The 15313-nt window shown below is 37.2% G+C and overlaps 1 protein-coding gene across 8 annotated transcripts in view; it reads left to right on the forward strand.

The window, feature by feature from the left end:
- The window catches only part of ORC3 (origin recognition complex subunit 3), a 63104-nt gene that overhangs the window by 30341 nt on the left and 17450 nt on the right, over positions 1–15313 (forward strand). For all 8 annotated transcript variants that reach the window (XM_057737721.1, XM_057737724.1, XM_057737722.1 and 5 more), the window contains 3 exons: positions 1501–1617; positions 2479–2558; positions 15093–15226. In XM_057737721.1, coding sequence (XP_057593704.1) covers positions 1501–1617; positions 2479–2558; positions 15093–15226 — 331 coding nt within the window. The remainder of the gene's footprint in view (positions 1–1500; positions 1618–2478; positions 2559–15092; positions 15227–15313) is intronic.

A 15313-nucleotide genomic window follows, 5' to 3' on the forward strand; every position in this document is an offset into this window, starting at 1 on the left:
ACTTATGGGAAACCATTTTGATATTAAAGGTTTTCTTTCGTTTGCCCTGTGCTTTCAGGTAATGACCTGTAGATTGCTGACCCAAGGAATTGATTTCTGAGTGAGTGAGAGGTTAGGAAAATGTATCAGATTTGTTGCTTTATATAGGTTAGATTTGCTTGAATTTATTGATATCTGAGGTGTTATTTTCTGCATGGTTGACCACTGAAAATAATGGGTATCTGCAAGATATTACTGGAAAAAAAGAGCTCAGTGAAGTCCTTTATTTGACTTCTCATTGGAGAAAAAAAATTTGAAGACCATGCCACAGATCATAATCCTCTTAAGAAAGTGTTACAGAAATAAGCAGTGATAAAAATATTTGAGGCCTGAAAAATGCTTGATAGGCTGTTGTGTTTTAAAATCATTTCTAAACCATTTCAGAAGGTTCTAGAAAACAGTCTCTTTCAACCACTCCCCAAGAAAAGCCTTTGAAACTGATTTGTGAGATTAGTCATCCCATAGGTTTTTTTTTTTTAAGATTTTATTTATTATTTACTTATTTATTTTTGGCTGCATTAGGTCTTCGTTGCTGTGCGTGGGGTTTATCTAGTTGCGGCGAGTGGGGGCTACTCTTCTTTGCGGTGCACAGGCTTCTCAGTGCAGTGGCTTCTCTTGCTGCAGAGCACCGGCTCTAGAGCTGGGGCTTAGTAGTTGTGGTGCATGGGCTTAGTTGCTCTGCAGCATGTGGGATCTTCCTGGACCAGGGCTTAAACCTGTGTCTCCTGCATTAGCAGGCTGATTCTTAACCACTGTGCCACCAGGCAAGTCCCATCCCATAAGTTTCTTAAGACACTATCTCCCATATCATGCTTTTTGGATTCTAAATTATAAACCTTGTTGGCTTCAGATTTCTCTTTTTCACTTTTTTTCCCCTTAGTTGGTAAAGAGACTAAACCAGTATTGGAGATTCCCAACAAAAAGCAGGGATTTACCATAATCACCTACAGCGTTTCTTCTTCAATCTCTCCTTCCCTTTCAAACACAACTTTAGCAGGACTTTAAGAAAAGCATTCATACATCTTAAGCGGAACCTCAGCAACTGTTAATTACATTGGTACTGGGCGCTCTGGTGATCTCCTCACCCTTCTGGTGCCAGTGAGGTAGAGGGTGATGGGGGTACCTTGCTGTGGTGCACACCAGATGACTGGCATGGGCAGGCATCCAGCAGGTGCTCTTTTGCACACTTGTATTTTAGGGGCCAAGCTATTGTGGCCGTGCTGTAGATAGGAGGAAATTTAAATTACAATATTAATTTTGGTGTGTGTAAAATATCACCAGACTTGATACTAAATAAAAAATATCCTGGAAATTTTATATATATATATATGTATATAATGTATATATATAAAATATATATATCCATGAATTAGATTTTATTATTAATTGTATTCTTTTAATTGCTGACCTACATATTTGTAATGTATTCTATGATCTGTGTTGGTTTTTTTTTTTTTTTAGGAGGAAACACAATCATTACTAGAAAACCTGCATGTTTACCATACGCATTACTTCCTGATTTTGAGATGTCTTCATCAGTTCACCTCTTCTCTTCCCAAGTACCCATTGGGTCGACAGGTAACCAAAACTTACTCATTTGGAATCTGCAAAGTAGGAATATTAGTGGTTTTTTGATTTGACTTTAGTAGCATTCAGGTATCAGAATTTGAAATGGATCCAAATCTTGCAGTGAGTGCACAGTCTAAATCCACTCCAGCTGTACATGTTACTGGTAATTGAAGTTGTATTTTTTGTCTGATGGCCACAGCTAGAACAGCCACATGAATCCAAGTGTTGTTGCTTTACCTACAATGTACTTGTGCTAAGGCATTTAAACTCTTTTTATTTAACACTTCTTTGTCACTTATACTCAGAGAGCTGATCCTCCACTTTAGTGAAATGGAAAAACGAATCTGTTTTAGACTGCTTAGTGGTTAACCTTGCATTACATCCAGAACTAAAGGGAAACAGTTTAAGAACTTTGCTTCTTGCAGAATTATGCTCTGTTGCCCTTTGTGTCATATCATAAACCTATGAACCACCTGTAGAGTGAATGCAGTGGGAAAATTCTGTATTCCTAAATCTTTGCATCCTTAAAGATTTAGAGAAGAAATATAAATATGTAAGAGTGACTTGTTTATAAGACGTTTTCTGCCGTTAAACATCATTTTTAATGATCTCATCATCATTTTCTTATTGCGAAGTGACTGGTGATATCAGCCAGTCCCAATATGGTCTCATTTTGCTTTCACATGAATGGTGTTTTATGTAAATGCCTGATCCACGTGATATATGCCAGGTCTGTTGTCATCTACAGAAAGTGGCTGTTTTTAATAACATTATTTTTTTTACTTTACCATTTATGATTTTTCCAAACTAGTAGTGTGCAAACTTAGTAGATCACTTTTGGTTCCTCACAAGTGTGCTGTTCATTTCCAGATCAGAGAGCTGTACTGCACGTGTTTAGAAAAGAACATATGGGATTCAGATGAGTATGCATCAGCTTTGCAGCTGCTGAGGTAGTTTGTTGTTTTCCTTTTTTGTCTGCTCTAAGCCTGCCAATAAGTAACACCTGCCTCCAGAACTCTGCCTGCCAAGGCGTTTCATAAGTAGCCATGTTGTAGCTAATATTTGTATATATCTTGGATTTATGTTTGCAGCTTATAGTGTTTTTAATGTAACAACCATCCATTTCTTTGCTGGTTTTACCTTGATTTTGAACTTTTGATTTTTTAAGTTTGTTTAGTGAAGTATTGACACTACACAGGGAGAATTTAGGTGTGGATCATTTCAGTCCAGCCAGCTTGCTGTCACAGTAGGGAAGGTGGTCGTGGAAAGCAAGCTCACGTGGCCCCGACCTGGTTGGGTGGAGGAGCAGCATCACCGGGTGAAATGCATCCTGTGAAGGAAACCACTGCTGACCTTGATGAGGAGCAGCCACTGGTAGGCAGTGGCCTTAATGCCTTCCCCCACCTGAGCTGGCTCTGTCCACATTAATTTAACATTGGCTAAGTCATAAATTACTTGCCTCATATTATATGAATAAATAAGGTATCTTGGTGTTATCAGATATCAAAGATCACTTGTTATCCCTGACAAATTTGCCTTTTAAAGTTATAATTATCTGTTTTCCTTGGCTTTACTTCTTATATGTTTGGTGACTTTTTAGTCTTTCGTAAAAATAATGACCACTTGGCTAGTGAGAAAAGGGAAATCAAGTGGAGTTAAGTTTCTGCACACAGTCTTATAATTTTCTTCAGTGGATATAAATGCTTATATGAAATTACAAAGAAGTCTGAGAGTTGAATATTTATTAAGTCTTGGCTTCCCCTGGGCCCACGAAAAAAGAACAGATGGGAACAGTAGGAGGAAAATTCACATTGAAAGCACTTTAAGTCCAGAGACTTAATAATACAAATGTTAGTAATCTAGCAGGTGCAGCTTAAGATAGGAAACTAATTTTATGCTATCTGGAAAAATAACTCCCTGTGGAAACTAGATTACCATTGAAAAGCTGTGTTTTATTTCATTTTTTTAAATGCCAGTAAAAGATTTCTTTGTATTTATATACTTCAGCTGGAATGTTTCTGCGACTTCTTTTCTTTTCTGTTCAAGTTGACATACTTATCTCAAACACCCAGTTGATTCTTGCTGGGTTACTTCTTTAACCTTCGTGATTAGTAATTACCTTCCTTTTCCAGTTGGGTATTTCCAAATTCATAGATTTCTTTGTCAGGGAGGGACTTGTTCTTCCCCTTTTGCATCTCCCTGGCACTGGTAATCTTGGGGTACAAGTCAGGGATCAAGAATGCCAATTCCAAGTTAAGGTGAGAAAACATGAGCAATAATAGTAATGGTATGCACTATTGGACTATAGTAACCAGAGTTTATGAAGTGTGCCAGGCTGTGTTGGGCACTTTCAGTACATTTTCCAGTCTAATACTCAGTGTACCTTTGTGGCAGACACTGTTAGCCACGCTTTACAGCTGAGGAAACTGAAGCATAGATAGGGTTTAAGTGATTTGCCTGAGATCTCATAGCTGTTGATAGAACTAGGATTCTAATCCAGGTCTAACTTCAAAGCTGTTATACTTTCCACTGTTCTTTGCTAAGATCTAAAATAGGGATTTGGGGAATCTGAGTAAAGCAGAAGCAATGAATAGAAAGCAAAGTTTCAGTCATTTTGCTAAGCTGAGGTCAGAAACATAGGAAAATTGAAGACACTAAGGATCAAATATACAATAGCTGCTACAGCAAGGGCAGGCAGGAGTCTGGGAACTACAGAAGAGAAAGGAATCTGGCAACCTCCAAACTGGAATTCTTCTTTTCCCCTTTGTACAGATTAGATGTGGACAAAAAGTCAGGGACGCGCATCAGTTTAGGCATTCTAAGTAGGAAACACCTGAATTTCGGAAACCAGACATTCTTGTCACCTGTCTTAAAATAATTGAAGTCATAAGAGAAAAGGTTAAAATGATCACTGAATGTTACTATGGAAAGAAAAACTAAGGTACTGTTAGAAACATAGTCTAGTAACATTTCCAGTTGGAAATTTTTGTTAAGAAATACTTTAATGGCAGTATTTCTGTTGAAAAATCCCTTTTATTTGGAAACTGACATGTTTAAATAACCATAGGTCTACTTGTTGAAATATTTTGTGACCATTAAAAAGTACTTAATTCCTAACATTTGTGTGGAACCACAGGAAAACCCTGAAGAACCAAAACAATCTTAAGGAAGAAGAACACAGGTGGCGGCATCATGCTTCCTGATTTTAGACTCTATTACAAAACTATAGTAATCAAAACAGTATGATATTGGCATGAAAATAGACCCATAGATGAATGGAGCAGAATAGAGAACCCAGAAACAAACCCATGCTTACATGGGCAATTGATTTGTGACAAAGGAGGCAAGAATATACAGTGGGGAAAGGACAGTCTTCAATAAATGGTGTTGGGAAAATTGGACTGCTATATTACACCATACATAAAAATCAACTCAAAATGGATTAAAGACTTGAACATAGAGTTGAAACCATAAAACTAGAAGAAAACGTAAGCGGTAAGCTCCTTGACATTGGTCTCAACAATGATTTTTTGACTTTGACACCAAAAGCAAAGGCACAAAAGCAAAAGTAAACAAGTGGGACTACATCAGACTAAAAAGCTTCTGCACAGCAAAGGAAACCATCAACAAAATTAAAAGGCAGCGTACTGAATGGGAAAAAATATATGCAAATCATGTATCTGGTGGGTTAATATCTAAAATATGTAGAGAAGTCATACAATTCAATAGAAAAAAAAATCTGATTAAAATAATGAGGAGAGGATTTTTCCGAAGTAGACATTTTTCCAAAGAGGACATACAGATGGCCAATAGGTACATGAAAAAGTGCTAAACATCAGTAATCATCAAGGAAATGCAAATCAGAACTGCAATAAGATATCACCTGTTAGAATGGCTATTATCAAAAAGACAAAAAATAACGTGTTGATGAGAGTGTGCAGAAAAGGGAACCTTTGTACCCTGTTGGTCGGAATGTAAATTGGTGCAGCCACCATGAAAGACAGTATGGAGTTTCCTCAAAAAGTTAAAAATATAGCTACTTTATGACCCAGCAATTCCACTTCTGGATATTTATCAGAAGGAAACGAAAGCACTAACTCAAAAACATATCTATACTCTCATGTTTATTACAACATTGTTTACACTAGCCAAGACATGGAAACAACCTAAGTGTTCATCAGTGGGTGAATGGATAAGGAAGCGGGGGGTGTGTGTGTGTGTATTATTCAGAAATAAAAAGAAGGAAATCCTGCCATAACACCGAACTCATAGATACAGAAAACAGATTGGTGGTCGCCAGGGGTGGGTGGGTGGGCAAAATTGGTAATAGTAGTCAGAAAAGTTGTAACTATGCAAGATGACAGATATTAACTGGACTTATTGTGGTGATCATTTCACAATGTACACATATATCAAATCATTGTACACCTGTAACTAATATGTTATATGTCAATTATATCTCAATTAAAAAAATATTTACAAGGAACTTGTAATAATGTTGAAAAATGTTAAGTATTCATGAGTGGAAAAAGACCTATAGAATTTTATATCACAGTTATTTTAAAATGTAGGCAACAGACATTGATGTGTGGAGAGCGTGCATTTATGTCATAAACTGACCTGAGAGCAGTCAGTGGTTCTGCATGACTCCCATAATCTTTCCTCTCTCAGTCAACTGTTGGAGCATGAAGACCACATTCTTATACAAGATGTGAGTCGGTTAATTTTCACTCAACCATGTGTCATTATATAAGGATATATTTAAGTTAAAACACCATTTTGGAACAGAAAGTGGTAAAAATTATGCTAACCGAGCAGTGAGCTAGGTGAGTGGCTTTTCCTGGTCAGCTATGAAAGACATTAAGAGGAAAAATTTACCTTTCTGTTGGAGAGAATTTCTAGACAGCCACCTAAAAATCAAATACTAGACCAAGAACTTTTCAGACTTTTAAAATTCAAAAAACCATGCTTCAATAATAAGTTTTAAAGGGTTGACATAATCAAAGTCCTCAACGTATAGGCCCACAGCGGCTCAGCTGGACTGGAACACACTCCCCTCCACCAGCAGTACCAGTGGAGCACCACAGCAGTGGTTCTTACAGTGGGGTAATGAAACGTGTGCCCCTCTTCTTAGGAGAATTTACTGTGCCCCACACCCCGTCAACTGAGAATCCCTCTTCTAGAATTATCCCACTGTTTTTCCCCAATAAGGAAACCAAAGCCGGAAACATTGAGTGACTTTTCTGCAGTTGGCAGAGGTGGAATTTAAATCGGAATCTTCAAAGTTCAGTCAATTTTTCAGCCCTATTCCAATGAGAGGTGGTATAAAAGGAAAGTGTATATGGGTTTGTGGCCAGTAGTCCTTGTTGGGAGCATACCCAGAATTTTAAAATGAGCCAGCAGAGCAAGCTTCTGTGGACTCAGACCCCCCTCCCATCTTGACACTAGTCATCTTGGCACAGCGTGCAGGCATGTAAATGAAAGGAGCCACAGTGTCTAGTCTGCTTATCCCAAGTGGAACCTTATGAGCTTGCTACAGAAACAGATTTGTAAATTGATGTTGATTGATAGCTGAAGGAATTTACTTTAGGCTGAAAGAGATTATTCTGATTTCTGAATAAGGCTTTTGAGTTAAACAGTAATATATTAGCAGGTCAGCTCAGCTTTCACTGAGTTAAAAAAACATGACTCAGGCAATAATATTAACATTTGATCAGTTTAGCTTAGTTCGAAGGGGCTAGAGGTTTAGAATCTAAATAATGCATTGTTTCCTGACTTTGCAGATCAACTTTTGATGATATTTAAAGCTCTTGTTATGAAAAATGACACAGCTCCACAGTCTATGAGGTGCTTCCTAAATAGCAATAATCTAACTTTTGATGATCAAGATTCGTACACACGGAAGCTGTATGAGACTGCACCACTAAATTACGATTTCTTTTAGAACAGGGAGTGCTAATTGTGGATTTCTATCATATCAGGTCCTCCACAATTTTCTGAAGGCTGGCGGTAAAATCAGACAAACTGCTGAATTGTTGAAGCTCATTTTAAAGCAGAAGGTGCTGAGTGGCACTGTTTTCGGAGTTAGGATTTTCAGGCTCTAGCGTACCTAAGAATCAGCCGAGGTATTAAACATATAGATTTCTACCCTCCCTGCAAAGATTCTGAATCTGACTGCTGGGAACTTGGATGTGGCGGTCAGCAGGAATCTGCATTTAAGAAGGACTTTACCACATTTGGACAGGTGGTCCAGGGACCACACTTTGAGAAACACTGTTCTGGACAGTAAAGAGGAATAAGAAAGGGGTACAAAAAAACTGAGGAAAAAATGAAGCCGTCAAAGAAAAAGAAGCTGTATGGCTTTAGGCAGTTGATCTCAAATTGGTTCTAAAACTAGACTAAGGTATTCCACTGCTGATAGTGAGCAGTGGTTTTTATCTCAGTAAACAGAAACAAAATCTGCATTTGTATTTTAAGTTTTTATTAAAAATTTAGTGCCTACTACCACTTTTTTGCTAGTAAAATGAACAGATAGGTAAGAAATATTAATTTTTAAAAATCAGGAATAGCCAATCAAACTGTTTGACAACATTATTTCTGCTGAACTCAGGGTTATACTTTTGTAGCGCATCAATAAAATAGGTATATATCTTATCTTACTAAAATTGTCTCTCACCATATGATAGAATTAACTTGATTCGTTTTGACACGCTAAAAAGAGCATGGTATTCCGCAGAGGGCCCTGTGACTTCCATGTGCTCCCCCACATGAGCCAGTTTGAAAATAGAGAAATTATTCGTCACCTGAGGTCATGAAATTCATTTTCATTGCATGGCCATTGCCTTGTTCATCCATTGAAAAAATTTTTTTTAATAATTGGTATGTGGAGTCACTGACCTAATGACAAAGATGACCCTGGTCCTTACCCACACTGAATCTTGGCCGAGTGGGAGATTAAGGTGGATAAGTAGCCAGGCAGGTATAATACAGGGTAATAAGTGCTGCGCTGGGTGAGGTCTAGGGCGCTAAAGAACTAGTAGACTGGACAGTTAACCTCTGTTTGGGAGGTTAAGCAGTTTCTCAGAGGAAGTGGCCTCTAATATGAAATATCAAAGCTTAGAAGGAATTATGCATATTTTTGGTTTCTGTTTCACTCGTTTTGATCATATGTGATTGCTTTGTTGTCTTGGAAGGAGACAGTCTTGATGACTGGTTTTTGTTTTGTTTGTAAGCCTTTTTTGTTTTGCTTTCTTCTAGTTTTTATTGATATATTTGCAGGTTTGTCTTTGAATATTTGAATATTTTTTGAAGCTGTTTTATACGTGATAGTGTCTTTTTAGAACTTGAGAACTCATTACTCAGAAGGTCTTTGCATTAGCCATGGATTGACCAGTTTCTCCTTCCAGCGTGTTCTCAATCAGACGTTTGTATAATCACTACCTAACCAGAAAGTATTGCCTTTCTGCATGATGAAGCAGAACACTCGTTGCCCTGCGGGATGATTGCTTTTAATGATTGCTAAATGATTCTCTTTCTGTCTTAGTTAAGGAAACTTTTTTTTTTAATAACGGCCTATAAAGCTTTTAACACATTAAGTATCACAAGCCTTTTCTGAACCATTTACCCAAAAGTGAGGTAATCATTTAATCATGTTGGTTAAAGATAAATAGCTTTTTCAGTGTTAATGAGACCTGTCTTATATACGTTTGTTTTTACTTTCTCTTTAGTCTGGTGTGCTGGCTTTCAAAGTTTTAGATTTTGATACAGTTCGTCCTCTGTATCTGCAGGTTCCACATCCATGGATTCCACTAACCACAGATTGAAAATATTTTTTAAAAAAAAGTTCCAAAAAGCAGGAAAAAAATGTGTGAATTTGCTACGCACTGGCAACTCTTTACATAGTATTTGTATTGTATTTGCAACTATGTGCATAGCATTTACACTGTATTGGATATTATAAGTAATCTAGAGATGATTTAAAGTATCTGGGAGGATATGTGTAGGTTATATGCAAATACTGTGCCATTTAATATAAGCGATTTGAGCATCCTCGGATTTTTGTATCTTAAGGGGTCCTGGAACTGATCCCCCAAAGATGCCAAGGGACAACTGTATTTTCTTTTCAATTTTAATCTATTTCTTTCACAGCAAATGCTAATTGGAATTCACCAAAATTAGAAACCATTGTCACACTGTCTCCAGTTTCTCTCCTCTCATCCTCTCTTTAACTGATTGGGTTTTGCACTCCATCAGTATACTTTGATCAAGGTCACCAGGGACCCTCAAGTTTCTAAATCTAATGCTCAATTCCGTCTTCATTTGCATTTACCTATTATCAGCATCTAACACAGTTCATCACTCCTTCCTTAATGACCTCCAGGGCCTAGATTCTCTTGGTTTTCCTCTTACCTCAGTGCATGCTTCTCCCCCTCAGTCTTCTTTGATGATTTCTCTTCTCCCTGACATCCTCACATTGCGGTGCCCCAGGGCTTAATCGAAAACCTGACTGCCAGACTTATGTATTTACACCTCCACTTGGATATCTGACACTCTTCTCATAACATGTTCAGAACTGAAAGCCTGATCTTTGCCCTGAAACCTAGAATCTTCCTGCAGTCTCTCTATCCTTCTGATCTGTTCAAAGCCAAAAACTTGGGTTCTGCCTTCAAAATATTTCAAGAACCAGGCCTCTTCTTGTCACCTTCCCTCACTGGTACCACCGTTATCTGAGCCACCTTCATCTCCCGTCTGAATCATTGCCGTTGCCTCCTGACTGGCTTCCTTGCTTCCACTCATGCTCCCTTACAGCTTTTTCTCAAAATAGCAGGTAGAATAATCCTTTTAAAATATGTCAGATGATGTCACTCCTTTGCTCAAAACTCCCATTTTCACTCAGAATAAAACTGCAGTCTATACAATGACCCTACATGATCTAGCCCTCCATGCTCTCTCTCTGATTTCATCTCCTACTACTTGGTCTCAGCTTCCACTTATGTTACCTTGGCCTCCTTGTTGTTTTTTTTTTTGAACAGGGCAGACATACACCCACTGTAGGGCTTTTGCATGCATTGTTCTCTCTCAGGAAAAGCTCTTCTACATTCTTGTGTGGCTATCTTACCTCATTCACATGTTTGCCATCTTCTCATTGAGGCCTAATAACTGTTTTAAAATTGAAACCTACCTGCATTGTCTCAAACACTCCCCCCTTACTCTGCTCAATATTTTTCCATAATGCCAATTTTGAGTATATATATAGTAATATGAGATTGTGTTGTTTCTTTGCCACCCCACCCCCCAACCCTGCTAGAATGTCAGTTTCATGAGGACAGAGTTTTTTGTTTCACTGAGATGTATCCTAAATGCCCAGAACAGTGCCTGGTATTGGTAAGCACTCAATAAATGTTTATTGAATGAATGAATGGTTTCTTTTTTAAAAAAATTAATTTATCAATTAATTTATTGGCTGAATTGGGTCTTGCGCTTTCTCTAGTTGCAGTGAGTGGGGGCTGCTCTTCGTTGTGGTGCGCTGGCTTCTCATTGCGGTGGCTTCTCTTCTTGTGGAGCATGGGCTCTAGGCGTGCGGGCTTCAGTAGTTGCAGCACCTGGGCTCAATAGTTACGGATCGTGGGCTCTAGAGCACAGGCTCAGTAGTTGTGGTGCACGGGCCTAGCTGCTCCGCAGCACGTGGGATCTTCCTGAGCCAGCGATCGAACCCATGTCCCCTGCATTGGCAGGCAGATTCTTAACCACTGTGCCACCGGGGAAGTCCCAATCTTTAATTTTCTATTTGGACTGCTATATATAACAAACTTTTGGGAATACAGTTAATTTTTTATTTTTTAGTGATTTTCAGTTAATTTTGTTCAGTTAGGTCTGGTTTGTCCAAAGTGCTTGTTGGAGTCACTTGAATAGTATTCTAAATAAAAACATAATAGTACTTTTCTGACATTACTGCTTGTGTTGTATAACTTTGAAAGCCAGTCATCCACTGTTTGCAATTTGTAGTTTCACATTTTTTTTCCAGGCACAAACATATATTAAAACATACTACATACAATGTTCTACAACTTGCTTTTTTTTTTTAATTATTATTTTTTATTTGTCTGATTGGTTTCTGTTATGGTAGTTATTTGTTTTGCACCTGCTATTCTACTGTGGACATCTTGAGATGCACTATAACATCGCTGATAAGAGCATGGACGCCAAACCAGATTGGGCTCAAATCCCAGCTTTGCCAGTTACCAGACTCTGGACAAGTTACCTAACTTTTCTGTGCCTCTGTTTTCTCATCTCTTAATATGGGAATAAGAATAGTATCTATACCATACAGTGTTGTGGAGATCAAATGACAGCTCGTATATGTATGTGTGCATAGAAAGCTGTCATCACTTGTATTACTTCATTGTAATTCACCGCTATGTAATATCCCTTGTTTTGAAAGTGTAACACTTTATTTAATTAGTCCCTTGTTTGATATATGTTTAGGGTGTTTCTAATTCTCTCTGTTACAGACAGTAATCACTGAGGGTGTTTGTGTTTGCACATTAGTATAATTATTTTCACAAAATAAATACATAGACTTTCTGAGTCTAAAATATAAACACTAACATAGCAGAATACACTTGCACCAACAATGTATCAGTATCTGTTTCCCCACACTCTTGCTGATGCTGGGTATTATCAGACTTAAATAGCTTTCTTTTTTTCTTCTAGTATTTCATGATTGATGGACTAGTTCTTTCCCCACGCCCATACAATACACACATTTTTATTCTTTCTGAAATATATTGAGGTGGTGATCTATTTTTTTTTTTATTTCCAGTACTCCCCATCTCTTCCTCCACTGGTTTGAAGTGCTACCTTTGTGTCAATTACCAAATTCTCATATGTACCTTGATTTCTTTCTAGACTCTTATTTCCTTCTGTTGGCCTGCCTATTCCTATACAAAATACCATCAGATTTTAATCACTATAGCATGTACCTTTTGATTATATTAATAGCCCCCACTACACACACTTAAGTATGCACACATTGTTCCTCTGTTTTAGGAACAATTATTTTTCCAGATAAATTTTAGAATGATTGGGGGGGGTGGCTTTTAAAAAATGCTCACTGGAATTTTGTTTCAAAAAGTATTAAAAATATGGGTTACTTTGGAATGAATTTATATCTTTACAGTATTGAGGGTTAGAACTAAAAATGTCTATTTATTCAGGGTTTTCATATTTTGCTATGTCTTACACATTTGTTATAATATTCTAGAGTTTTTGTTGCCATTTTGAACATGCTGTTTTTTCCATAGTTTAATATAAGATATTGGTTACATGTGAATGTACAGTATAAAACGTGTGTAAATACACACACGCACGTATTTGCCTCATAGCTACACAGCCTTTTGTACTCTTTAATACTTCTGTAGCTTCCTTAGACTTTTTAACATTGCAGTCATATCATATGCAAACAATAAATTTCATCTTCCTTTCTAATGTTTGTGCCACTTGCTTTTTTCTTAATTTGTTGTAGAATAGATTCTAGAATGATGTTGAATAATACTGATAGCAGGCATCTTTATTGGTTCTTTGTGTTTATGTATATAATTTAATTGAAAACTTTTAATTAATGACTTTATTGGGTTGTTCACATTTTTAGCTCTAATCAGCCTTACTTCAAGTCTTGTTTTATATTAAACCTGAGAGTACTTGGAAAAGTGTAAGGTCTTTTGTTACCCTGGAAACAATAAGAACATAGTCTTTGGCTAAGAATAAAAAGAGTAATAACTGTCTGAATCCCTGGAAGTTTATACCTGAGATGAAAGAGCTACCCCTTCCAATCAAAGTCCACATTAAAAATTATGACTAGTAAAGTTTGATTTCAAAATTATGTGACATAATGCCATTTTTTTCTTACATCCTGAAAATGAGTAATAGGCTGGTCTTCGCCCTCCTCAATATTCAGTGTTGTAAGCTGCAAAGAGATGTGAGGTTGGCTGGCTGTGGCCTGGCAGGCTAGCCCTCAGTGCTACTGATGGGGGTGAGACCTCCAACAGCGTTTCCTCAGCCTCTGCCCTTCCAGCAAGCGGTGCTCCTGATGCCTTGGAACCTGGAGATGCTGATCTAGTCTGTTTGTGTAGGGCTAAAGGTCGGGGATGACAGATTGTTCAAGTGTATCTGACTTTGAGTTAACTCTCTTCTCTTAATAGTTTGACTCCATCTGGGCAATAGAAAATCAGAAATGTTAAAGCATCTCATATGTAATCAAGAATTAAATGTGTTGACTTGGTTTTCTTTGATCTGTTTATTAGCTGCCTTTCATTCACAGATAAAAATTACGCTTTGGATAATTATTTCATTGTTGTAGAAAGAGGAAGAGAAGATTTTATATTTTTTCTTAAAATTTGAAAAAAGTTTACTTTCAATTGTATGACTTTTGTTTTTATTTTGGTTTTTGTTCTTTTTTTTGGTTTGCATTTAAATTTTAGTTGAAGTAACCAGCTTAATTTCTAGGTAATCATAGTCTAGTTAGTTTTGTTTTTTTTTTTCTAACTTAGTAATATTAGTGTTTTCCTCAAATGTTTTATTATGCAAAATGTCAAACATAAGATAGTTTCTTTACAGAATGGCCCAGATTCTGGATTTGGCCGATTGTTTTCTTTCATGATTAATGTAAGAACTTTTAATCATTGTACTTTCATCTGATACTGATTATGATCTCAGAGAGAGATCCTATAAGGAATGGCCCTGAAAACGGCCTTAATATGTGTGTTCCTTCTCCATTTCTAACAAAAATTTCCTCTATGGCCTTGAAGGAGTTACACAGTCACTGTATGCTATAGAACAAATAGAATTGCCTACTTGTTTAAAGTTCAGTGGATTTACTGATTGGTCTTAATAAAGTCCATAGAAGATACAGAGCCTAACTAAAATGGTAAAGAAATCATTGATATACTTTTTTTGTTTGAAATGTTGATCATTTCAAACAAGTTTTCATTTAGCGTGAGTGTTATATGCTCAGCAGACTTTTTTGGTGCTTATTTACGTTTAGATCTGAAAGAATGGGAAACTAACCTTAAATGCCTGCTGTGTGGTGAACACTGTGCTAGAGTCTTCATTCAAATGCATCTTCTCATTGAATTCTTAAGCTTCCATCTAAGTGAGTTCCTGTTTCCATTTTACAGACAAGGAAGCCACGGATCAAAGATGTTTAGTAACTTGTTCTATATTACAAATATAGTAAGTGCCAGAGCCGGGCTGTGAGCCCAGATCTTTGCAGATTTTCCACGTTGAGCTTTATCATGAGAACTCTTCTGAATACTTCTGAGTTTCACATACATTGAGGAAAATCTCTCCAAAAAAAGTCGGTGGCTACTAATGAAGGATTTTACACCATGTTCTTCTGACCAGAAACATTTAAAATGTAGACAGTGTTTTTTAAGTATATTGATTTTCCAGTTATATTACATCTCCTGTCACTAATTCTGTTCTAGGATGTTGGCAAAGGATGAACTGATGACCATGCTTCAGAAATGTTTCAAGGTTTTTAAGTCCTCTTCTGAAAAGCAGCTTGGCAACACAGAAAAGAGAATAGAGGAGTTCCTGGCCCAGTTTCAGAGCCTTGATGGTGAGAATACAGTATCTGGCCAATTCTACTGGCTATGACAGTCATTTAATAACCTGGAAAACCCCACATTCTGATGTGTTGAGAGAT

This window comes from Hippopotamus amphibius, chromosome 6 (assembly GCF_030028045.1).
Source record: "Hippopotamus amphibius kiboko isolate mHipAmp2 chromosome 6, mHipAmp2.hap2, whole genome shotgun sequence".
In the NCBI taxonomy this organism is placed as follows: Eukaryota; Metazoa; Chordata; class Mammalia; order Artiodactyla; family Hippopotamidae; genus Hippopotamus; species Hippopotamus amphibius.